The 26,664-nt window shown below is 52.3% G+C and overlaps 1 protein-coding gene across 2 annotated transcripts in view; it reads right to left on the reverse strand.

Annotated features, from left to right (window-relative positions):
* TRAK2 (trafficking kinesin protein 2) overlaps positions 1-26,664 on the reverse strand; it is a 704,082-nt gene that overhangs the window by 87,937 nt on the left and 589,481 nt on the right. For both annotated transcript variants that reach the window (XM_078680216.1, XM_078680217.1), the window contains one exon: positions 14,338-14,437. In XM_078680216.1, the coding sequence (XP_078536342.1) occupies positions 14,338-14,437 (100 nt within the window). The remainder of the gene's footprint in view (positions 1-14,337; positions 14,438-26,664) is intronic.

Genomic DNA, 26,664 nt, shown 5'->3' on the forward strand with positions numbered 1-26,664 from the left:
GAACTAGGCATTGCCACCACCGGTCTGAGCACGAAAGAGGACTTCAAACACGCCCTAGAATCCTGGGCAGAGACAAATATCGCCGGACCCCGGGACCCCGAAGCCCCGGAGACAAACACCACTCTGACGGAAGAAAGGAGAACGGATCTCTCCCGGGAAGAGATCCGAGAACGAGAGAAAAATAGACTACACGAGTTAAAGTTGGCACGGCTCAAATTAGACGGAGAATTGAAACTGGCAGAACAAAAGATGAACTTAGAACACTTACGGCTCCAAGAAGAGCGAGAGGAAAAGCAGAGACAGAGAGAACTCGAAGAAAAAAGACTGGCATACGAACACGAGTGCAAGCTAGCGGAGATAGAAATGCGCAAACAGAACAAAGACCTAGGGGTGCCCGAGCAACCGCGCCCCCCAGGTACTACCGAACAGAAGGTCCACATCCCCAAGGATGTGGTCCGTGAATACTATCGGAACGACGACATACAGCAGTGGTTCAAGGCCTACGAGATCGCCATGACTGCCCACCGGATCGCTCGAAGTGACTGGGGAGCCGGTCTATGGGGGAGATTCGTCAATGAAGGCCGGGATGCCCTGCTGCAGCTTCCGGACCATCAAATGACGTCCTATGACCACATGAAGGCCGCCCTCCTCAGTCGATATGGGCTGACGCCCGAGATGTACCGCCAGAGGTTCCGCAACTGCACCCGGATCCCGGGTACAACCTGGATAGAATATGTGAACTATTTCAGCCGAGCCTTCGAGGGATGGATCAAGGGTAGCAACGTAACAACCTACGAACAGCTCTTCAACCTCATTGTGTGGGTGCACCTCTCCAACAACTGCTTCGTCGAGCTCAGGCAGCACCTCCTCGACAGTAAATTGACTGACCCACGGCAGCTCGCCGCCGAGGCTGACCGATGGGAGAGCACCCGAGTGACCCGGAGTGGGCCAAACGAGCAGAACAGAACCAACCAAGGTCATCATCGTCCCCGAGGAGGAGGAGGAGGACAGGGCCGGGGCAGAGACGCCGTCCCGGCCGCTCCCGCCAACAACACCCCGCCCCCGGCCGGCCGGGGCAACCCCCCGATGCGCCGGGGGTTCCGAGCCAACGTTACGTGTCATCGATGCCAGCGAGTCGGCCACTATGCCAGTGACCCGACCTGCCCAAAGAACCAGACCCCCGGACCCCGCCAGGTGGCTGCCGCCGCCCTAGGAGAAGGGCTAGTCTCCGAAGAGCCTGAAGAGTATGAGCAGGAGCAGCCCGAGTGGGAACCTGCCCCCATGACCCTGGCCTGCCTAGGGGGAAGAGACCTGATCCCGCGGGCTCCCCTACCAGCCAACACCAGGAAATACAGCCAGTGGGTGAACATAAATGGGCGTAAGGCCGAAGCCCTGCGTGACACAGGGGCCAGTGTGACGGCCGTCCGTTGTCACCTGGTGACCCCAGAACAAATTCTGCCAAACGTTCTTTGCCCCGTCCGATCGGCCGACAATTCGGAGAGCCTGTGTCGGATGGCCTGCGTCCCCTTCGAATGGGGAGGAGTCTCCGGTATGTTAAAAGTGACTGTCTGCGACAATGCCCCCGTGGACTGCCTCCTGGGGAACGATCTCGAGAGTTCCCCGTGGGCAGCCGTTGAAAGAAGAGAGCACCTGGGGATGTTAGGCCTCCCGGGCTGGGCGTGCGTAACAACCCGGTCCATGGCCGCCGACACCATCCCTAGATCTGAAGAACCCGAATGGCCAGCACCTCCTCCCCCGATCGCTCCAGAGGGAGACTCCATCCCTACCGACACCCCGGAACAAACCCACGAAGAGCCCGCTCAGCCCCAAGACCTTCCGGACCTGGCTCAGTGGCGTCAGGAAGGGGGGCCCACCCAAGAACAATTCCGGCAAGAGCAAAAGACATGTCCCTCCCTCGAGGGACTGCGACAGCAAGCGCTCGCCCAGGGCGCAGGAGACACCGCAGGGGCCCACTGGATCTATTGGGACAATGACCTACTGTACAGCGAACAAAGAATAGCGGAGCTGGGGGCCAGTCGAGTGCTGGTGGTGCCCCTCCGTTTCAGAGACTTCCTTCTGAACTTGGCCCATGATGTCCCCCTGGCTGGACACTTGGGGCAAGACAAAACATACAACCGCCTGGTGACTCACTTTTACTGGCCGAAAATGAGAAATGACGTCTCCACCCACTGCCGGTCCTGCCCGACCTGCCAGGCCAGCGGGAAGAGCGGCCGCAAACTCAAGGCACCTCTGCAACCATTCCCCGTTGTGACCACCCCGTTCGAAAGGGTGGGAATAGACATTGTGGGGCCCCTGGACCCCCGAACAGCACAAGGGCATCGATTCATCCTGGTCCTGGTGGACCACGCCACCCGCTATCCTGAGGCGGTTCCCCTTCGAACTGTAACTGCACCAGTGGTAGGTCGAGCCTTAATGGGGGTCTTCTCTCGAGTGGGCTTCCCCAGGGAAGTCGTCAGCGACAGGGGCACGAACTTCATTTCAAAATATTTGAAATCCCTATGGCAACAGTGCGGAGTCACCTACCAATTCACAACCCCCTATCACCCGCAAGGAAACGGACTGGTCGAGCGATTCAACCGCACTCTCAAGGGGATGATCATGGGGCTGGAAGAACCCCTACGCCGCCAGTGGGACGTGCTACTACCGTGCCTCCTCTTCGCCTACCGAGAAGTCCCCCAGAAGTCCCTCGGCTTCAGCCCTTTCGAACTCCTGTACGGACACCCTGTTCGCGGGCCTCTCAGCCTAGTTAAAGAAGAGTGGGAAATGGCCCCCCTGAAGACCCCTCCAGACGTCTACAAGTATCTCCTGACCCTCCGTAATCAGACCCGGCGATTCAGAGAGCTCGCCAAAGCCAATCTTGAAGCCAGTCAGGAGGACATGAAGAAGTGGTACGATCAACATGCCTCCTCCATCGAATTCGAGCCTGGCCAGCAGGTATGGGTGATGTCCCCCATCGAACCTTGTGCCTTACAGGACAAATGGACGGGGCCCTTCAAGGTGATCGAGCGTAAGAGCCCCGTCACCTACCTCATCGACATGGAATCCCCCCGGAACCCCCTCCGGGTCCTCCACGCCAACAGACTCAAACCCCACTTCGTGCGCTCGGGGCTCAGCCTGCTGATGGCTACAGACAGTGGGGCGGAAGAGGACTCCGAGCCCCTCCCTGACCTACTGGGGGCCGGGGAAAAAGATGGTTCAGTGGACGGGGTCCAACTCTCCGAGGCTCTGACCCCGGAGCAGCGCCAAGACTGTCGGGCCCTCCTGCTGCAATTTGCAAACCTATTCTCCCTCACACCCGGGGTCACCCCCTGGTGTCTGCACGACGTGGACACTGGCGACAGTCCTCCTATCCGACACCGGCCGTACCGAGTACCAGATCGGGTACGCACCTGCATCCAAGAAGAAGTCTCCAAGATGCTCGCACTCGGAGTCATCGAACCCTCGGACAGCCCCTGGGCCAGCCCGGTTGTACTGGTCCCCAAAGCTGCGGCCCCGGGCACCACACCCGAGCTCCGGTTCTGCGTCGACTATCGGGGTCTGAACGCTGTCACCCGAACCGACGCTCACCCCATCCCCCGAGCCGACGAACTAGTTGACCGCATGGGGGCGGCCCGCTACCTAAGCATCTTCGACCTGACGGCGGGCTACTGGCAGATCGTCCTCACCCCCAGGGCACAAGAACGATCCGCTTTCTCCACCCCGGATGGACACTACCATTTCAGAGTGATGCCATTCGGCATGAAAAACGCTCCAGCCACGTTTCAACGACTTGTGAACCAGGTATTGGCGGGCCTCGAAGAGTTCAGCGCCGCATACCTGGACGACATCGCGGTGTATAGCTGCCACTGGTCAGACCACCTCCGCCACCTCCGAGGGGTCCTGCAGGCCCTCCAACGGGCCGGCCTCACAATCAAGGCCAGCAAGTGCCAAATCGGCCAGGGGTCCGTGACCTACCTCGGACACCAAGTGGGGAGCGGTCTGGTGGCCCCCCTCCAGCTCAAGATCGCTGCCATCCAGTCCTGGCGCCCCCCCGTAACCCAAACCGAGGTCCGAGCCTTCTTGGGGCTCACCGGATACTATCGGCGGTTCGTAAAGGACTATGGCAGCATTGTGGGGCCCCTCACGGAACTCACATCCAAGACCAACCCAAAAACAGTCAACTGGACTCCCGACTGTCAAGCGGCCTTCGAGAGGCTGAAGGCCGCCATGTGCACCGCTCCTGTGCTCCAGGCCCCCGACTACAGTCGTGAGTTCATCGTCCAGACTGATGCCTCAGACCATGGCATCGGGGCCGTCCTCTCCCAACTGAACCCCAAGGGAGTCGACCATCCAGTGGCCTTCATCAGCAGACGCCTCCTGCCCCGAGAACAGCGCTGGAGCACCATTGAACGAGAGGCCTTCGCAGTAGTATGGGCCCTCAAGAAGCTCCGGCCTTACCTCTTCGGAACCCACTTCCGGGTACAAACAGATCATCGGCCCCTGCAATGGCTAATGCAGATGCGGGGGGAGAACCCCAAACTATTGCGATGGTCCATCTCCCTGCAGGGGATGGACTTCACTGTGGAGCATCGCCCTGGCCAAGACCACGTCAACGCGGATGGCCTGTCCCGCTTTTTCCGCCTCGACGAGGAGAGTCCCCAAGAGGATGGGTGACTCTCCCCGCCTTCAGCTGGGGGGGACGCATGTTGGACAGGCCCCACGAAGGACTCGCTCCCTCCCCGCATGACAGGGCCCAGACACCGGCTCTCCGGGGGCTACCCGCAGAAGCATCCCGCAACCCGTCCCCTCCGGGACGCCTGCTCCCGGATATCTCTGTGTCACGGGCCCGGGCCCCTGGCAGCCCCATTGCCCGGCCCAGCCGCCATCTTGGACACTGCACCACGCGGCCGCGTGGCCTCAGCTCGACCCCAACCCTGGTCCCGGCCAGGCCCCGCCATCCCGGCACCACCATCCATCCAGGAGGTGAACGGACCACTTGGCAGGCTAATGGGAGAAAGAAGTGTCGATGGCTCTCCCCCGCCAGGTGCCGATCGCCCCCAGCCTCCCCGGGTGCTGGCTCCACCCCCCTGCTGGGTGTCTGGACTCCCTCATCCCGGACCTCCCGACCTCCCAGTGCGAGGGTCCGGACATCAAAGGGCGCCAGACCTATAACCGAGGAGCCCCAGAGCAAAAAGGCAGTTGTATCCTGGAGTCGAGAGACACCGAGAAGAACTCATCCTTGACGGACTGCTGGCGCTGCCGCAGCCCTGCCTTGTGAACTATCGTCCTGCCTGCTGGCGCTGCCGCGGCCTTCTGCAACCTTCATCCTCGTGGGACCTGCTGGCGCTGCCGCGGCCCGTTGTAACTTCCATCTTCGTTGGGACCTGCTGGCGCTGCCGCGGCCCGTTGACACCTACGATCTCTTCGGGACCTGCTGGCGCTGCCGCGGTCCGACCCGTCTGACCGCCGAGCTCGAGGATTGTGAGCTACCGCCGTTTCACCTCAGTACCCGTAGGTACCAAGATTGTCCCGCTACCCCCTTTCCCTACTAGAGACTAGAAATGAGAGGATCATCGTGTCCTGATCTCCTTGTATCGTACTACCTTACTTCAAGAACTGCCTATAAAAGGTGTTAATCTGATCTTCGTGTGGTGTCCATCTGTGGGGGGGGAAGTTACTTGTCTGTACGATCGCTGGAGACGGCCCTCACCGGAGGCCTCTCCCCTTGTGCTCGGCCGACCCTCCAGGTCCCCGTCTAACAGTGCCCCAAAAGCCAATGCCACATGTCTGTAGGGCAGCGCTGCCCGCTGGCTCAGGCCTACAGTACAGTCCAGCAGGTCCTTAAAATGAGACAGACATGTGACTGAACGAGGTCAGAGATCACATCATTACACATAGCAACATCGCTTGTTCGCGCCAGCGCAGCCAGGCTGATGCACCCCACCCCTCCCGCAGCATCACGCTTAATTGCAGCCCCTGGGCGCCCAGGCCCCACTGCTCACCTGCTGTCATTGTTGTGTGTCCAAACACGACGGGCAGTAGTGTTCACAATTCAGATGCAGCGTTGATTGCAGGATGGTGTACACCTCATGGATCCCTTTCGAAACACGACATCCAGTAGGGCTCCCAATTCATGTCCAGTGTTGATTGCCAGGATGGTGTACGCAGAATGGATCCCTTTTTTTTTATTGCTCATTGTGATATGCCAGGTGGATGTGGCCATATCGATACAAAAGGGGATGATAGACGGAGCGCTTGAGCAAATCAAACACTCACCCCCAGTCAACTGATCTGGGTTTAATCCATCACCATTCTTTAGCTCACTCGGCCACCCCAGTTCAGACATGGCTATATGCAAATCAGTCTGACCCTGTGCCTCATGGGAACAGTCCAGCCCGAACTGCCAAGCCATGTCTTCCCTGGACTGGAAACAAGCATCCTGGGACCGGTTTCGGATTCATAATCCACATCAGCCAGGCTATCTTGAATCCAGTGGCCAAGTGAGCAAGGGACTCACGTCTGAGCATACCCCTGCCACACTTAGGGCGAACAAAGCGATACAAAAGGGGATGATGGACGGAGCGTTTGAGCAAATCAAACACTCACCCCCAGTCAACTGATCTGGGTTTAATCCATCACCATTCTTTAGCTCACTCGGCCACCCCAGTTCAGACATGGCTATATGCAAATCAGTCTGACCCTGTGCCTCATGGGAACAGTCCAGCCCGAACTGCCAAGCCATGTCTTCCCTGGACCGGAAATAAGCATCCTGGGACCGGTTTCGGATTCATAATCCTCATCAGCCAGGCTATCTTGAATCCAGTGGCCAAGTGAGCAAGGGACTCACGTCTGAGCATACCCTGCCACACTTAGGGCGAACAAAGCGATACAAAAGGGGATGATGGACGGAGCGTTTGAGCAAATCAAACACTCACCCCCAGTCAACTGATCTGGGTTTAATCCATCACCATTCTTTAGCTCACTCGGCCACCCCAATTCAGATGTGGCCATATCACCTGAGGCAGTGTGAAGAACTGGGACATGTGGTGTCATCGTTATCCTATTTATACATACTCAAAGTGGGCTGGGCTTGCATACGCCAGGCCAGCATAGGGGTGTGAATAATTGTTCCGGGCACCTGGGCATTGTTCAGTTCCTGCCTGGCCAGGAAGTGTACTTATGTGTGTTTCTGTTGCAGTTTTGACATCGCAGAATGCGCAATTTCCATTAATGTAGCATGTACCGGGAGGGCGGCAACTATCACTAATGAGATGCTGTTTGAAAACATTGAATGGCTAACATCACATGTCGTTGTCAAGCTTGTGGATATGCGCAGACACACATGTCAATGGTGTGCAGTATTATTGAAAGTATTGCTATCGCGAAGCGCACACATGTGAATGTGCTCGGATGGAGGGAGGATCAGCATTGAGGCTACGTCATACACAGTGATAAAGCTCATTACAGTCAAGCAATGCATGTCAAACGTGAATCTGAAAGTCTTACATATGACACACTACTATACTGGTAAAGCCTGACAACAGAGCATACACCAACACAAATGTACACATGACTCTTTACTGTTTGTCACATGTGATCTAGGATATGCACTCTGCCCGTGGCTGATGATACTCCTTCGAGCCACCAATACCCAGTCCGAAAGGCAGCACAATAATGTGCACACACAAACACCAGGGGCATCGTGTAACACACATTTGTTTTTTTGATGTAATGTTTCAGATGCATGGCCATCACACGTGGAAGGCTAATGTACAGATCATGAATATTGATCAAGATGTTTGTTGGATGTTGGATGTAGTATAAGATATGTGTACACAGCAAAACAACTTTTCAAAAAAGCTCTCTAAGCAGAAGGGGTGTGTCTCATCAAACGCTGTACAGAAAATGATTAAAATGGGTGGGGTCCTCCAACTGTTACAATAGGAAATGTTATGAACTATTCAAATGCTTTTTTTTTAAGGTCACATGGCAATCGCGCGTCGAGGATGCAAGGTGGCCGCACCAGACGCGATATTGAGAAAATATATTTATCATAATATAAGTTTATTACAGTTAGAAATGTATAAATATTTAAAATATTTTTGATTATCGCTTGCTCTCATATAAAGTTTAAAGTTATTTAGATATAGTTTAGAGACATTAAAAAAATGAGGGAATGGCGTACCCGGCGCGACATCATACGTCCATGACGTAACACAGGGCCTAGCAGCGTAATCTCGTCACATACGCAACACGCAGCGGGCGTGAGCCCATACGTACATGTCGTAACGCGTCGCTTGGTACTGCGTACCCGTCGGATACCAAAGTAGCAGCTGGCGTGACCTCACACGTATATGATGTTACGCGGGACGCGGTGCCACAAACTCGTCGGGTAGGAAATGTGCATCATTTACGAGTTTAGCAATATGGCGGATAGGATTTGAGTGGTGATGGACCTTGGTACACTACCGGTATGGGACTTGCTGGAAAACTACTGAACAGATTGATGAAAAATCACAAAAAGCACTCTTTCTGGACCAATATTTGCATATTATAATGCTTGTGGTGTACCTAGAAGAGGCAGGGGTGCCGACCAGAATTTTGTTTTTATATTGTGTGGTGATGCAGAAAGTTCTGCAGCCACCAAACAGCCTTGAAAAAAATGTCTCCTGGCTCATTAAATCCATGTTTCCCCGGAGAACTTACCATATTTTTTTCAAACACTCCAAGCTGGAGCTCTATGCTCCTCAGCCTTGTGGTTGCAGGGGTCACGCGTTATAGTTACTTTAGGACATGAGTTATAGTTAATTGAGATAATTATAAAAGGTGAATTTCAATGGTTTTGTTTGGGTAAAACTATGTTTTAACTGGCATTTTCACCAAACTGTAGCGCCCCTTTAACCTTTGCTTTTTTCAGTTAATTTCTGAGAGTTTATTTTTTTTTTTTTTATTTTTTTTTTATAAACCTTTATTAGTACAGAAAGGATATACAAAGCAGGGCCTACAACCGATCCGGCCGGCCACGATACGATAAGCAGTCAAAGAGTCCAAATGAAAAGTCACAGAATCAGACGTAAAGAGGTGCGTTCAATACAATCGTAAAAAGGGGGGGAGGTAAGAGGATCTAGACGGCCAGCAATCAGGAGCAAAAGAAGGTTAATTTTATATTATAGCAATAAGGCGTATGACAGGCTCAGCGACAACAAAGAAGTATCCGGATTCCCAAAAGAGATCATTAGCAACAAAAGGAGAAAGGGCAGCAATGCAGAAGTGTCAGCACTGTAGACATCGGTATAAAAACAGATGTGGTGAACACAAATCAATATGCAAATAGTAACAACTTTGCATTCCCACCACCCAGTAGCACATTGGATACAGAACAGGGGGGCCGGGATAGCGACATCAACAAAACTAGCCCGTCATACTAACCTTGGGAGAGAAGGAAAAGGGGAGGAGGGGAGAAGGGAGAGGAAAGAGGAAAGGGAAGGAAAACACAGACTAAAAGAGAAGAATGCCGCGCTGAAACAGGCGCCCCGTAGCGAGGAACATATAAAAGAACAGGAATAGTAGCAGCGAAGAGGGCATGGGAGTCGCAATGGAAAGCAGCAGAACTATAAAAGAAGAGCAGCGATGGTACAGACCCCACCCTAATCATACCACGGAAGGCAAGGACAGACGCGGCACTCTCATAAAGATACACAAAAGGGCCATAGAACTGAGAAAAATAAAACATCAAAGAAGACCCAACCCACCCATCCCACCCAGCACCCCTGCAGAAGGCTACGGCCTACCCTCCAAACAGCGCGCCTGTCGCCCTAAACCAGAACCCGAAATGTAGTAGAGACAAGAGAGAAAAGGAAGAAAAAGACAAAAAGAAGATATGAAAACAAGGTAGTAAATAGGAGGGAGGAGCATGAGGGCAGAAATAAATACGGTCGGCCACAGCCCTCCGCCCAACCATACAATCATAATACGTGTGCACCAGAACGACACGAACTCGAGCGCCACAGAACTTACAGAGGGGTCTCCCATAGCACTATGGATATGAGCCACGTCGTCACGAATCCGTATACCAATAATCCAACGGGAGCCATGCATCTTACCCCAGTCCCTTCTTCACCGCAATTACCACCCACCAAATAACAGTGTGAAGTGAGCAACACGATGCGAGGCAAGCACACAAATGAAAAAAATTACAAGAAAGACGCAGGTCAGAGAGGTCAATCAATAAGCAAGTGAACAAAAGGTCAAATAGGCAGTTCAAATGTCTCAATAACAGCAACAGGGGCAGTAAAAGACAAGAGTTCAGTCCCGCGGATCGAAAAGGCGGGGGTGTGCTAGCAAAATAGAAACAAGACCTCATCAAGGCAGAAACAAGCATCAGTCCGCCATTTTTCTCAGGCACCCGGGGATGATCGGGCCTCCGCACGACATCCAAGTCCCCAATTTCCAGACATCGAAGAGCAGGAGGTTCCAAAGCCGTCGGCCTGTAAATCCGTCGATGGACAGTAGCAGCATCCTTCGGAGCCACCGAGGGGGGCGAGGCAATGGCATCTCCAAGGCAAGAGGGGACCATGAAGAAGCGTCCACCCAAGATGGCGGCGGATCGCAACGAGTCTCCAGGAGCACCGGGGGCCAAGGTCGCGTGCAAAGATCGCAAAGCATCAAGAACGTCGCCAATCGTAGGCTCCCGCCCACATGACCCTGCTCCCGTGCAATCCAGCAACCGGAGACCGCCATCAAGAGGAAATCCACATCTCAGGTCATCGGCAGCCATTTTGTAGAATCAGCCCCCTCACTTCTCTCCGCCACTCCCGGAGCAGTCCACAAATGTAGGACTTTACAGATGTCCGGGGGGTCCCAGTAACGGCCGCTTCGGTGCAGAAAGGAGAGCCGCCCGAAGCGGAGGGTCGCCTATACGAGAGCTGGCGCTCCTCAAAGGTAGAGCCCGAGCGCGAGGGTCCAGGGTCGATGGACGGAGCAGCGGCGGGGGGACCCCTTCACACGGTCAGTCCACGGAGCATCGCGCTCCGCACCAGCCTCACGGCCGCCAAGGTAGGCCCGGTTCAGGGTCACCGGGAAGTTCTCACAGTGGCTCTCTCCAATGGTGCAGTCTCTCGGCCGGGGCCGACGGTTACCGCAACGTCGAGCCGGATCCAATAGGCGATGCCCCGGTCCCAGCTCTACGAAGGCCCCGGTCCCCTCGGGGGGCACAGCTCCGGAACCACTGCAAGCCGGAACCTCCAGGTCAAACGGTGAGTGAGAGCGAAATGTTGCGTTTCTATTTCTTCGAAAATATGTCGTCTCTGGGCCGGATATGCAGCAGGATATGTGAGTCAGGACGGAGGGCTGGCGGAGCCGAGCTATAAGGCGACCATTTCGCTCGCGAGCTTGGCTCCTCCCCCTTCTGAGAGTTTTTTAATGTAAACTTAGATATATTCACAATTCCTAACTATAACATCACTTTAAACTTTGATATATATATATATATATATATATATATTCTGTACTCCGTTGCCTCGCCTCGCTCCGGGATAACACCAGCCAGGGCATATAAAAGCTCACGGACACGGACCAGTGAAGTTTCCTTCACCATTTATTGCAGTGCAGGTAAGTCAATGACGTTTCGGCTCCACGAGCCTTGTTCACATGACAATGTTTGATAAACGGGTGCAACCTTTTAAAGTGCCAGTGAAAATTGTAATGATGTCACGTGTCTAAAGTGCAACAAGGACATAGAAAACATACTATTCGTATGACTTGCACTAATAATTGAATAACATTTCAAGTGTGTACACTAGTATAATACCTTGGTATAAGGCTAAAAATTAAACCAAAAAATACTAATTATCCAACAAAATTGGCATTTTTCGTCATAGTATAATACTCGAAAGAGGGTTCAAAGAAGATTGTTAAGCACATTAGGATCATTAATATACGTGTAACTCTGTAAAATTGTAAAATGGAATAAGCGATTTCCTCACACATCTGATTAAATTCAAAGTTAAATGCTTTAAATCCAAAGGTTGTTTTGTATACCCGTGTTACTCATCAAATCAGGTAAATCTCCCTTGTGCCTCACCACTGAAGGATCTGATTAACCGTACCTTTGTATAGGGTTCGAATTACAATGACATAGTAATGTTTTAATAAAGTGCTAATGCATATATAACCGAATGAGTAGTGCAAATAGACCCATTCATGTGTGCAAATTTCGCAATCAATGTGCAAATTAACTGTTATATATATATATTGTATACTGTATTAATTTAGCAAAAGTATTTTACAACTCAGCATTTGAACAAGAGAAGCCTACCTAGACATGACAATATTAGAAACAGTGACACAGTTGGTGTACTATGTTACATCTTTAATATCCAGGCACTTGTATAGCGATAAGAATACGGAGCAGCACTATGCAGACATAAATTACCTCACAAATGCAGAGTGTATAAACATCTTGTCATAAAATTGCTCCCGAACATTCCGCCATATACTCATACGTATTTTTTTTACATATTTTTAATTTAAATATCACTAAAAAAACAAAAACATTTAAAATTGAAAACTTCAGTTTTAAAAATATATAAATATTAAGATATGTAGTATTGTGACACATAGGTTAGCATCATTCCTGCAATCAAGCACTTTTTCAACTACTTACACTTTATAGGCACATTAGCACTTTATTATATCAGGCATAATGTTTGCACTCAATATTGCTGCTATAAACTCATGCTTTTAGTTAGTCTTTTCCAATTTTAAATTTTTTTTTTAAATATTGACAAATAGGTTTTGTAATTTAAATTCAATAGACATACGTTACTTGAGTCTAATGTATAACCGTTGTATACGCATTTATGAGGATAGGTGCCAATCATCTAATCTCTATACTTGTAGAATTAGCATGCCTGCAATAGGCTCAATAAGAGGATTGTATTCCCAAATATTTAGAAGTTTTTTTAGATTTTTTTAAATTCTTAAATATTATATTTATTTAAAATATTTACAAACGTGATGCAGATAACCATGTTTGTGAAACAACATTCATAAATTGGTATAAATATATATAATTATAGATAACATATAACTATGTAGAATGTTTTAATAACGTTAGATCAAGTGAGAGGTCAGGGTATATAAGTGACAAGTTTTACTACTTTCAACTGTGCAACTCTATTAGGCAGAAGCTCTCTGGCTTCTATTGAATTTCTACAGCCATCAGTGGTGGGTTGGGTTATGATAGCTAAGCATCCGAGGTGCCTGGTATCTATTATGTATGCAAACCTTTGGTGAAGGATTCCCTTTGCTGGGAGGTTCTCATCAGGCCTGGTAGGGCGTACCCTTGGGATTGCCCTGACAGATGCTCAGTGGGCAGGCTGCATCTCTTAAGGTGTATATCCCCTGTGAAACTTAAGATGATGGAGACTTCTGTTTCGGATGCCTGTCCTAGGTGAAGGATGAGTACAGCAGGATTATTACACCTGGCATGGCAATGCCTCTGAAAATTGGAAGCAAATGCATGGAGGATTATCCGGCATGACTGGTCCTAAGGGTTGGTTTTTGCGCTTGTTTGATGTGCAGCCGGCTCCGCGTTGATGATTTTCATGCTATGCTGCAAATGTCTCAAAGGGGTGAGCAGCAATGGTTGGTTGTCTGAGTGGGTTTTGCACCCATATTTTTGTACTGCCAAATTCATAATTAGGCCCTTAGATGTGACTTACGCCTGAACATGAAAGACACACATTCATAGGAAACAAAAACTTTGAAACTTGAACCCTTATAGAATTTTAGGGAAAATGCTTTACAAACCAGTAGGCACTGAAAGAGATAACCCACTGATCTATCTCAGCAGTTAACTACAAGAAGAAGGACTCTTCTGAAAATAGTAATTTCAATGCCTCCTGTACCTCTGGAATGTTTTTTCATTCTGGAACAAGCTTCACCAATGAGTAGCTGGTAGACTCCCGGTAGCTCTCCACCTCCCTGTAAGTAGCCCTCCTGTGTGAAGCCCAGCCTAATAAGTCATAATTTAACTTGGTACCAGGGCCATTGCAGCTATGGATGTTTGGTATTGACCATGTGCAATCATTACACAATGAGAACGTCTTATTACCTTACACCTGGTGACCAGGCATGATACACTCAGGTGGTCACCATTGACAATTGAGCATGGGTGGCCACTAATGTAATCTTGTGTGATGTGCTTGCTATTACAACATTAATATTATTAGTTGCTTGGGATGATTTTCATTGAACATAGTGGGATTCACAGACTCCTGTTCTAGCACATTTCCATGACCCTAGATTACCAGGCGGCATTCATGATTCACTCACTTTGTTGCAACAGGGCTTTGTCTTTCTCTTCTTTATGGATCGCTTTCCACCTCGCCTCTCGCTTCCGCCACCTTTCTTCCATATCTTCTAGTAGACTGGCCTGTGGCAACAGACAGAACTCCTATTATTACTTAATTACTCAATGCAGCCCAGACCCTAAAGTAACAAATTACAACCGACCCCATAATGTAATGTACTGCAGCCCACCCCTTAATGTCACCTACAGCAGCCCACCCCCTAATGTAACCTACAGCAGCCCACCACCTAATGTAAGCTACAGAAGCCCACCCCTGATGTAACCTACAGCAGCCCACCCCCCAATGTAACCTACAACAGCCAACCCCCTAATGTCACCTTCTGCAGCCCATCCCCTAATGTAACCTACAGCAGCCCACCCCCCGATGTAACCTACAGCAGCCCACCCCCTGATGTAACCTACAGCAGCCAACCCCCTAATGTCACCTTCTGCAGCCCACCCCCTAATGTAACCTACAGCAGCCCACTCCCCAATGTAACCTACAGCAGCCCACCCCCTGATGTCACCTTCTGCAGCCCACCCCCTAATGTAACCTTCTGCAGCCCACCCCCTAATGTAACCTTCTGCAGCCCACCCCCTAATGTAACCTACAGCAGCCCACCCCCTAATGTAACCTACAGCTGCCCACCCCCTGATGTCACCTACAGCAGCCCACCCCCTAATGTAACCTACTGCAGCCCATCCCCTAATGTAACCTACAGCAGCCCCCCCCTAATGTAACCTTCTGCAGCCCACCCCTTAATGTAACCTACAGCAGCCCACCCCTAATGTAACCTACTGCAGCCCACCCTCTGATGTAACCTACATCAGCCCACCCCCTAAAGTAAGCTACAGCAGCCCACCCCCTAATGTAATATACATTCCAAGATACGCTGTTTGTTTTCCAAATATTACTTATATTATACTGGGTCTAATATCTTTATGCAACAAATATCTAACTGCTTTCGTGCCATGTTTAATTTTGCAGAAGAGATTCGACTTTTACTCTTCATATTAACACACCTATGATTTAAGTGGTTTGTGGGAAAGGTGATGGCATAACCATGTATGATGAAGAATAAAGTACCCCCACCATACATGGTAAGGATATTGCAAGTCACTTTGAAGTTCCATGATATTATAAAGGAATTTTGCCTTTGAACTTGTTTCTCTATATGTTCCCGGAAATCCGCAGTGATTTGCAATATTCTAATAATGTACAGCAGCTAATGCCATATATCGAGTTTCTTTAATATCATTTATAATAACGTTAGTATTATTTTGTAATTATTACATTTCTATTAAATAAATTATGTAGCTATTCATTTTATCATATATATAGTTTTTTATTTAGTTAATTTGAAGTTCTATATTTCTTTTATTTTTAAGTTATTACATTTATGATTTGTTTTGGTATAATATATTTATTAACATGTATTTAAAAAAATGTAAATTTAAGGTATTGTAATGTGAAATACTTTAAAATATATAATTCCGTATATATTTTCAATATTTTTGCTTATGATATGCTTGTCGTCGATATTATTGTACCCTATATACTATATTATGTAAATATTTTGTGCTCTCTGTATTTTTGCTACAACATTTTTACTCTCAATATTATGTCATAGAAGAGAAGTAAGAATACAGATATGGCGGCAAGACTCCCTTTTCTGTTGGCAAAATAAAAATGACAAAATGTTTGACAGTTATAAAACCACTGGACACTTACATATCAACCTTCTTTGGACCATTCTTGAAATAATCATACTTTGTGTGACAGATATAAAAGTACAGCATTTTCTACTACACAATCCACACTTTAGGGTTTTTAGGCGTAATGCCTGCAGTGATATGTTAAAATGCAGTAAATAACATATGCCATTTTTTTTCTTTTTTTTTTTAAGACCTTTATTGTACAAAATTCGTCATACACAGCGTATAGCGTACAACCCCTGGGGGCCAGCCGCGTGGATCAATCACAATATAGAATATTGTCAAGCGAACACAGCCGTATGGCCGACAACCCTGGGGTCCGGCGGTGTAATGTTGTAGTAGCACGTACATTCAGTAAATCACATATCTCAATAAGTAAACAGGCCTGTAAGGTTTTGTCTATTCATAGATCAACAGTAATGTTTTGTCATCTTCCTCATATGGAAAACAGCCCGCTCCTATAAGTGAGTATTGTAAGTGAGTGTGTCAACAAGTTTTTCCCCCATGGGGACGTGGGGCATTGTGGCTGAAAAGCAGTCCTATGTGGTATCGCGAGTGTGTTAGCGAACATGCGTCTATGAGGCTCACTATATCTAGAATGAGAGGCTCGTGTTGGCGGCAGCGTCCGGCAGGGACCGCCATGGCTATGGCTGTTACTTTTAGTGGTCCTGTATATGTAGCGTCTCTCAGTAGCGGTGGTGCGAGCACGATAGCCGGTAGCGTGAAAACACAGCCCGGATCTATCCGCCCGTCCTCAAGTGGTGTGTGCTGCAGTCATACCCCGTAGGTCGTGTTCTTATGTTGTCGTGTTACATTGGCTCTGAGAAGGAGGGGGCTTGACATGTCGGCCAGGATATGGTGTCCAAGGTCACTTGCGCAACGCGTACAATGTCTTCGTGAACAAAATCTAAAGGGCTTGGTCAGCGAACAGGACCAGCGTATCAATAAACATGTAAACCATAACATGGGGGTATGTGCAAAGAGGGACAAAGTGTGGGTAAGTGTATCTATGCGTTTGAAGGAAAGGGGGGCAGTGTTGCAGCGTCAGTGTAGGTCCGGTGGTCGGGGAATGGGATGTATCATGTAAGCAGCACGTTTGCGTAGGGGGGTTCCATCGCAGGGGCACATCGATGATGTTCTCAAAGTGCACCCAGTGTGGCGGTCACGTCCGGGTCGCATGGTGAGGGCCCGATATGTGGGTGAGGAGGTAGGTCGGAAAGCGCTTTATCGCTGACAGCAGGGCATGTGTCTTAGGCATTCCGGAGTATGGGTGGTTCGCAGGCAAGGCGCAGTGTGTTGGTCACAGTGTGGCAGAGATGTACTGGCTTAGGCCCCGACTTGGGCCACTCTTCCATACGGGGGTGGATGGGATGGGGGGAGCAGTGGACGCGAGAGCGCTCCGTAGTGTCTCTTGTATGTATGTGAAGTCCGGATATGGATCCCCTCAAGTGATCCCCTGTTCCAGGTATTTCCGCTGAAAGGACTGAAGGATATCATCCCAGTGCTGCGCAATGGGGAATTTCCTAAGTCCCGCCGTCTCCTCCCGCCGCAGGACTGTGCCTTCCGCTCGTGCCCAGGTGGTGAGGGACATGTACCAGTGCCGCATGTGTGGGGGCGCGTTGGCCTTCCACCGCTTGGTGAGCAGGCGTTTGGCCATGATCAGCCCTAGGTCCCAGAACCGGGCCGGCACTTTATTCAGTTTTGTGCGTTTATACAGTCCAAGAAGGCAGGCCTCCCACGTTTTCGGCACATTTTCGTTGGTGCAGTGTGTGAGCAGCGCTGTTACCTCATCCCAATACTGCTGGACATTGGGGCACAGCCAAGCATGTGCAAGAGGTCCGCACCCACCAGGGAGCAATGGCTGCAGGCAGTATCTGTGACAGAAAAGTATCTATTAATCTTGTCAGGTGTGAGATAGGCACGGTGTAGTATATAGAATTGTATGACCTTGAAGCGGGGGTTGCGCAGGATGTTAACCGGCTGAGTCAGCACCATCGCCCACTCCTTGTCTGTCCAATCTCTCCCTCTGTCTGTCGCCCATTTCTCTCTCAAGTGCGAGGTGGAGGGTTGTGTGTGAATCAGGAGGGCTTGCGCCAGCCAGTGCACTATGTGGGAACCATTGCCCATAACATGGAGGTATTGCATAAAGGGGTGTGTCGGTAGCTCCTCGGACATGTCGCCCCAGGCGGCAGTCAGCGTGCGGACAAGGGACGCATGCAATAGGAATTGTTCATTCGGGAGGGTTGTACCTTCCGCGAGGTCCGCAAAAGAGAGAAGGGTACCGTCAGTGTATAGGTCTCCTAGTGTTTCCACGCCCGCAGTGGACCAGCTCTCCAGCATGACGTCCGTTAGTACTCCAGTTATCCTGGGGGCACCCAGTAGAGGGATTATCGGGGCGTACGGTATCGTCACTCCGGTGAGTTGTAAGCATCGCTGAAAACACCTGTGCGCCACTGCTAGGTACAGCTGCGGGGGACGAGGAGCCCGGGTCAGCGGATGAAACAGAGTGCACATCTGTAACTGAGACCAGGTGGTGACGTCCGTGGCGGCGTCCCCTAGGTTTTTGCCGCTCAGCCATCCCGACACCCACTGCATCTGCGCCGCCAGATAATACAGCTCCATGTTGGGGACTGCCAGACCCCCCGAGTCAGTGGGCATGTACAACTTAGTCAACGCCACACGTGGGCGGCCTGTGTTCCAGATTAGGCCCCGGAGGAGGACCTCGAGATCCTGGAATATCCTGTTGGGGACATAGGACGGGATATTGGCAAAGTAATACAAGAGCTTCGGTAGGACTATCATTTTGGCCAGCGTTACTCGACTGGGCACATTTAGGGGTAAAGTCCTCCAAAATCCAATTTGTGCCCGAGTGGAGGCGAGCGCTCGCATCAGGTTCCCTTCCAAGATATCCATAGGGTTACGGTAAATGTGGATTCCTAGATACCTGAACGTCGTGGGGTACCATTGTAGCCTCTCGCCCCAATGTATACGTTGCTCTCGGGTACATCCGGGTCAAAGGAATAGGCTCCAGACTTGGCCCAGTTTACTCTTTTCAAAGGTGTGGAAAATGTCGGCGAGGGATTCCGGGACATTAGTCAAGTCTCTGACATAGAGGAGAAGATCATCTTCGTACAACGATGTCACGTGGAGTCCATCCGCCATCGGTATTCCCCACTCCGCACCCCGGGCCCTGAGGATCGTGGCTAGGGGTTCCATGGCCAAGAAAAACAGCAGGGGTGACAGGGGGCAGCCCTGTCTGGTGCCTTTCCGTACGCGGATAGCGTCAGAAAGCAACGTGCCAGTGCGGACCCGAACTGTGGGTCTATGGTACAGTAAGCCGACCATGGTCTCGTAGTCATCCCCCAATTCAAATTTCTCCATGACCACCCTTAGGTATGGCCGTTCCACCGAGTCAAATGCTTTCTCGAGGTCCAACACCAGGCACCCGGCGCGTGGCCAGTGGCGAGTTGCGTACCCCTGTTTACGAAATAGGCGGCGGATGTTATAGGAGGTATGGCGCGTTGGTACAAAGCCATTTTGATCAGGATAAACTAGGGTCGGGACCAGGGGGGCCAGCCTCCGGGCCAGGGCGGAAGCAAGGATTTTATAATCTGTGTTGAGGAGGGCCAGGGGAAGGTAAGAGCCCAATTGCTCGCTATCTCTGCCGGGCTTGAGTAAGGAAATGAGGTTAGCCTCATTGAGCGTGGGGGGGGGAGGAGTCTTCCGTGGCCGCAGCATACATCTTTAACAGTTTGGGGATGAGTATGTCCGAGCCAGCCTTATAAAATTCGGCGGGTAAGCCGACTGGGCCAGGAGATTTGCCGTTCAACAGGTTAAAAATGGCGTCGCGGAGTTCCTCAGGAGCGAGTGGAGCCCCGAGGTCGTCCTGTTGTGCAGCCGTCAATTGAGGTAGCTGCAAGGGTGAGAGGTATTCTGCTATGTCAGGTGGCGGGTCACAGACTCGGGAGCGATATAAATCTGAGTAGTGGGTTATGAATGCTTCATGTATGTGGCGTTGTGATTAGAGTAACCCCCTCCCCTCTACTTGTATCGCCGATATTGGGGTAATGCGGTCTTCCCGTGCAATTAGCCAGGCCAACAGTTTGCCAGGTCTATCGCCCTGGCGATGCGTGCGGGTAGAGTGTGCAGCAAAGTTGAGACTACGCAAACGTTCCAGGAGGCGCGCATGTTCTGCTTTTGCGTCCGTCAGGGGGTCACTTGCGCCTCCCGCCGCTTCCCGTTCGTGGTCAAGCAATTCAGTTTCTAATCGCGTCAGGTCACCCTCCAGTTGTCTCCGCATGTGGCCCTGTGTGCCCAAGCAGTGTCCCCGGATCACCACCTTGAATGCGTCCCACTCGATCTGGGGGGAGGACGCCGTGCCAGCATTGTCTTCAAAATATTGGGCTGATTGCGTGAGGAGGGAGTCGCGGAAAGCCCCGTCTAGTAAGAGGTCCGGCTGGAGACGCCAGGTGGGGATGGGCGGGTGAGGACGCTCCCATGCAATGGCCAGAGTGTGCGGATTATGGTCCGAGTGTGTACGGCCCATATATTGTGTGTCTGCAACTAATGGGAGGAGGTCAGCGGTCACCATAAACCTGTCCAGACGTACATGTAGATCGTGCGCGCCCGACCAGTAGGAATATGTCCGTGTTGATGGGTTATGTGTTCGCCATGCGTCGTGTAGGTCCCACTGTGTAGCCCAGCTGATCAGTGTTTTCGTGGCGACGTGTGTCGGTGCACCAGCCGGGGGTGGGGAAGATCGGTCCAGAGTCGCATCTAAGACGCAGTTGTAGTCACCCCCTAGGATCCACGGGAACCCATGCCAGGTCACCAGCACCGCCGAGAGGCGGGTAAAGAAGCTACCCTGATCAGTGTTTGGTGAATACAGAGAGGCCAGTACTATTGGCTGTCCATCCAGTCTGCCTCGGGCTATCACGTACCTGCCGTCCGGGTCCACGCTTGTGTCTATGACTGCCCATGGGGTTCCAGGACGGACCCACAGGAGCGCCCCGCGGGCGAAGGAGGAATACCCAGTGGCATAGAGTTGCCCGCACCATCTGCGGTGTAGAGCACGCACCTCCGCCGTGTTCAAATGTGTTTCCTGTAAGAGTGCTACATGAAACTTATGGCGTTTCAAATAAGAGTAAATCTGGTATCGCCTCGCTGGTGTATGCATGCCCCTGACATTCCATGTACATATCCGAATTTCAGCCATTATCGTCACTTGTGGGAGATCTACCTTTGTCATCTAACCCCAGGCCTCTGGATGTGGCCCTTCACAGGTTTCCCGGCACCCTCCCCATTTTCAGACCAGACACAACTGCAATCACATTAAGGAACGACCCAGACAGGTCCCAAGGGGTAAAGGAAAAAGGGGAAACATGGAGCCTAGAAGAGGCAATACAATAAGAAATACCAATCAATCAATCAATCAATCAATCAAAGACATTTATAGAGCGCACTACTCACCCGTAGGGTCTCAAGGCGCTAGGGGGGGGGGGGTGCCGTTACTGCTCGCACAGCCAGGTCTTGAGCTTCTTCCTGAAGGAGAGGTGGTCTTGGGTCAGGCGCAGGTCGGTCGGGAGGGAGTTCCAGGTCTTGGCGGCCAGGTAGGAGAAGGACCTTCCTCCTGTTCTCGCTCTTCGGATGCGAGGGACGGCGGCGAGGGCGTGGCTGGTTGATCGGAGGTGGCGCTTGGGAGCGTAGAAGTTGATTCGGTTGTTGAGGTAGCTCGGGCCTTGATCGTGTAGGGCTTTGTGTGCGTGGGTGAGGAGACGGAAGGTGATTCTTTTGTTGACGGGGAGCCAGTGCAGGTCTCTCAGATGTCCGGAGATGTGGCTGTTTCGTGGGATGTCGAGGATGAGTCTGGCTGAGGCGTTCTGGATCCGCTGGAGTCTCTTCTGGAGCTTGGCGGTGGTTCCGGCGTAGAGGGCGTTGCCGTAGTCCAGTCGGCTGGTGACGAGGGCCTGGGTGACAGTCTTCCTGGTCTCGGTGGGGATCCACCAGAAGATCTTCCGTAGCATGCGCAGGATGTTGAAGCATGACGAGGAGACGGCGTTGACTTGTCTGGTCATGGAGAGGGAGGAGTCCAGGATGAAGCCCAGGTTGCGTGCGTGGTCCGTCGGTTTAGGTGCGGTGCCCAGGGCGGGGGGCCACCAGGAGTCGTCCCAGGCGGAGGGCGAGGAGCCCAGGATGAGGACCTCCGTCTTGTCTGAGTTCAGTTTCAGGCGGCTGGTCGTCATCCACTCGGCTACATCTTTCATCCCTTCGTGCAGGTTGGCTCTGGCGGCGGCGGGGTCGTTGGTCAGGGAGAGGATCAGCTGGGTGTCGTCGGCGTAGGAGATTATGTTGAGGTTGTGTTGGCGTGCGATGGCCGCGAGGGGGCTCATGTAGACGTTGAAGAGGGTGGGACTCAGCGAGGATCCTTGAGGGACGCCGCAGATGACCTCGGTGGCTTCTGACTTGTACGGTGGTAGGCGGACTCTCTGTGTTCTTCCGTCGAGGAAGGAGGTGATCCATTCCAGTGCCTTCTCCTGGATTCCGACGTTGCCGAGGCGCTGTACTAGGGTGCGGTGGCAGACAGTGTCGAATGCCGCGGAGAGGTCCAGGAGGATGAGGGCCGCTGTTTCTCCGTTGTCCATCAGGGCTCGGATGTCATCGGTGGCAGCGATGAGGGCGGTCTCGGTGCTGTGGTTGGCTCGGAAGCCAGACTGTGAGGGGTCGAGGGATCCATTCGTCTCGAGGAAGGCGGCCAGCTGTTTGTTGACGGTCTTCTCGATGACTTTGGCCGGGAACGGGAGGAGCGAGATGGGGCGGTAATTCTTGAGTTCGGTGGGGTCCGCTGTAGGTTTCTTGAGTAGAGCGCTGAGTTCGGCGTGCTTCCACCTCTCAGGGAAGGTGGCGGTGTCGAAGGAGGTGTTGATAATGTCCCGCAGGTGGGGTGCGATGACAGCGTCGGCCTTGTTGAAGACGTGGTGAGGGCAGGGGTCGGTCGGAGATCCGGAGTGGACGGAGTTCATTGTGCGGACGGTGTCTTCGGTGCTGATCAGAGTCCAGGCGCGGAGGGTGGTGGTGGGTGGCGTTGCTGTGGTCGTGGCGTGCGTCGGTTGGATGCTGAAGCTGTTGTGTATGTCCGCGATCTTGTTGTGGAAGTAGGAGGCGAGGAAAAGGTCGGCTGCGCAACATGCTGCCGTCCAAACACTCAAGTGAGCTGAAACAAGTTTCTAACTATACAGTTCTAGGGGGTGGTAGGTAATTGGCACAGTAGCGACACAACAAGATTGTTCTCAAAGGGGGCAGTGACCCATCCCGGGCCGGAAGAATGCGGGCCATATCTAACAGGCTTTACCGGATATCAGCAAAGGCAGTACGGCGGGAGAGCGTCCGTTCGTTGCAATGACCGGAGAGAAGGTCCGCGCGAGGGCGCACACCTCCAACAAAGTCAGGCCAAGGACCGCCAGACCAGCAGTAGGCACGGTAGGGGGGGAAGGCGTCGCAGTGACATAGTTCAAGCTTTTGCAATGTCTGTAAAGTGTTACTCACTGTGTTTCGCTGATTCCATCTCATGTGGAGTAGGAGGGCCCTCCCCTCTCGGTCTCCGCCGTCAAATAACCCGCACCCCATGTCAAGCAAGGGGGTGCGAGCGCGCAATAGTCACCTCAGCATGAATGTTCTGAAAATCCCAAGGGAGTTCTCCTCAGCCGAGTAGATCCACTGTTTGTGGTGTGACTTCAGGTGGATCCGTGGATTGTTGAGAGTCCGATATGCCGTAGATTGCTTCGTCGTCACTGGGAAAAGTACGCGGACTGGCGTGTGGGGCAGAGGACGGCGCCGGAGAACCACTAATTTCCGTAACCCTGCGGAGCGCATCTTGTTGTTCCTGCAAGACTAGATCTGCTGGCGGAGAGCGGGTCGTCGTTTCCTGCGAGTTGTGAGGCGTAGGTGATTTGCGCCTGCATCTTCGTCTTGACCCCCGGGAGCGTGCTATCGTTACAGTTCCCTGCTCCTGTCGAGGTGCCCCCCCCACTCCGCCATCCAGCCAGGACTCAACCTCCTCAGGGCTGGTAAAGAAGTGCGTTTTATCCTGTGCCACCACTCGTAGACGCGCCGGAAAGAGGAGGGAGTATTTGAGACCCGCTTGTCGCAGTCTGCGCTTCACTGCTAGAAAGGAATGTCTCTGCCGCTGTACCTGGATGGTGTAATCTGGGAAGAACATTACCGTGCCATTGTCTATACGAACATCTCCTAATTTCCTGGATTCGCAAAGGAGGGCATCGCGGTCTCTGTAGTTAAGGATACGAAAGATCAGCGGTCTGGGGTTAGATCCCGGGGGGAGGGGTCTCGTGGGTACCCTGTGGGCTCGCTCCACCACAAAGTGCTGCGATAGTGTTGCCTCCGGTAAGAGGCCTCGTAGCCAGTCCTCCACGTGGCGCGTAGGGTCTGTCCCCTCCCATTTTTCCGGTACACCAACCAGTCTGATGTTGTTCCTTCGCGCCCGTCCTTCTGCATCCTCAGCTCGCTCCTCCAGGAATTCAACCCTGTTGAGGAGGTCACGTATATGTTTGTCGGTTTGATTCACTCGGGGTCCCAGATCAGTCACCGTGGTTTCCAGCGCGGTGGTGCGGTCTTGTCATTTCTTGTGATCGGCCTTGAGATGGGTCAGGTCAATTGCCACACTGTCGATCTTATTTTCTAGGGAGGTGCGCGTCTGTTGGAGGGACTCTTCCAAGCGTTCCATCACAGTTAAGACACTATCCAATTTGGACGTCACATCAGTATCCATTGTGGGTGACGATTTGGCCTGTTTCCCTTTCATAGACGTGTTGCCGGTTCCAGTTCGCGACCTCACCCCTCCAGACATGGGCAAGGCGGTGTGTGTGAGTGGTCACGGTCACGGCCCACAGAGATGGCGGGTCCCAAAGGAGAGCACCCGCTACGGTGTTAGGGTAGGTTGATCACCAGGTCCCCTGTCCACAAGTGACCAGAGGGGTCTGCGCCAGCCACAGGGGGGGTGTCGGTTAGGTGCCCACTTGCTCCCGTGCCTGAGAGGCTCTAGGCAGTGATAGCGACTTGCTCAAACAAAGTCAATGGGTTGGGGTATGCAGGAAGGATGTCCAAAGGGTACGGCGTTAAAGCGGCCAGCCGCGCAGCGCAGGGTGCATGGCTTCAGAGCTGCACATCTCGCAGCTTCACGGCAGCAAGACCCCCGGCGGCTGTGTGCCGTACCGATCTTGTGAGGTGGCAGTAGGGACTCTCCGTCTCCCCGCTTGGCGTTCTATTGTGGGTAGTGGGCAGAGTCGGTAAGTGTCTGGTAACTGCCGGGGTTGTGGCACAGGTGTGAAGCAAGGTAGAACGCTCTCGTCAGGGTTTCGGCTATCCTCAATGGCGTCAATGTCTCAAGGGGGACACCTGCAGCCCTCGCCCACCAGGCTATCTTCTCCGCCAGCTCAGGCTCCTCACCTCATGGAGGATCGTCTTCTCCGTAGTGCACCGGCAGGTGATCGTTACACGCGCAGCTCTTCACAGTCCCCGGGGCTATGCGTGTGGGACCGCAGCGTGACAGCAAGGAGGCAGTTGCTCTCGGGCGCAGTTCCCGTTGACCCCAGTAGTGCGTCCTACCTCTTTCTCCTGGTGCCTCCGCTGTGGCGTGGTGTGGTGGGGTTTATCTGAGGCCACTACAGCCCTCACGGCCTTATCAAGCAGGAGGGTCCATCTGATGATGCCTCCGCTGTGTCCCAACAGCGAGCCAGTCTCTCGCTACATGGATGGCAGATGATGTCGGCCTGGAGCAGGGGGGGGGGGGAAGCCCCGCCGCAGCAGGTCAGCGTTGAGGATGGCGGGAGGCGGTCAGCCCACAGCCGCGGCTTCCAGGTGCGAGGGTAGGGCACCGTACTGACCGCAACTCGGGCCCTAAATCGCCACGTTTCCCGGATCCCGCTCAAGTGTGGCTATAGCGGTCGTAGGGGCCACACCTCCCCGCCGCCGGCTCACAGTTGCCCTCGGGTCGCGCAGCCCGCGCGTGGGCCCGCCGGTGTCCAGTAGCAGCGCTGTGGGAAGGATGGCGTACTCTCCCGCCGGCCCAGCAATCGCCGAGTCACACCCTAGTGGCGGCCTGCAGGCCACGGCCTCTCGTGTCTGTGCACGCCGGTCGGGGAGCTGCTTGTACGTCCTCAGTCCACCAGGTGGTGCCGGGGCGGTCTCCAGTCATCGATTCATCCCAAAGTTGCTGGAGGCAGAGAACATGACCAGATGATGGTCCGCCTCGATTTTCAGCCAGGTCAGAGATAAATTGTCGGATAATCGGCCCTGGGAAGGGGAGCTCAGGACGGAGCTCTACCCAGTTGCTGCCGCCGCCATTGCGTGCCAAGCCACACCCCCCGTAAATAACATATGCCATGATGAAAGATTCACATTGATTCTGAATCAAAAAAACTGCGTGTTACCAATAGGTGTACTACCTCCGCAAATGTCAAGGTTGGAAGGATATTTTGTCTTACATTTTAAAGGTTATATAACAATAATGACTCATGAGCCACTGTTGAAGAGAAATGCTAAGCAATGCTCGTAAATGTCACTCTGCTGTTCCAATGCTGTCA

This window comes from Lissotriton helveticus, chromosome 3_1 (genome assembly GCF_964261635.1).
Source record: "Lissotriton helveticus chromosome 3_1, aLisHel1.1, whole genome shotgun sequence".
NCBI classification, from domain to species: Eukaryota; Metazoa; Chordata; class Amphibia; order Caudata; family Salamandridae; genus Lissotriton; species Lissotriton helveticus.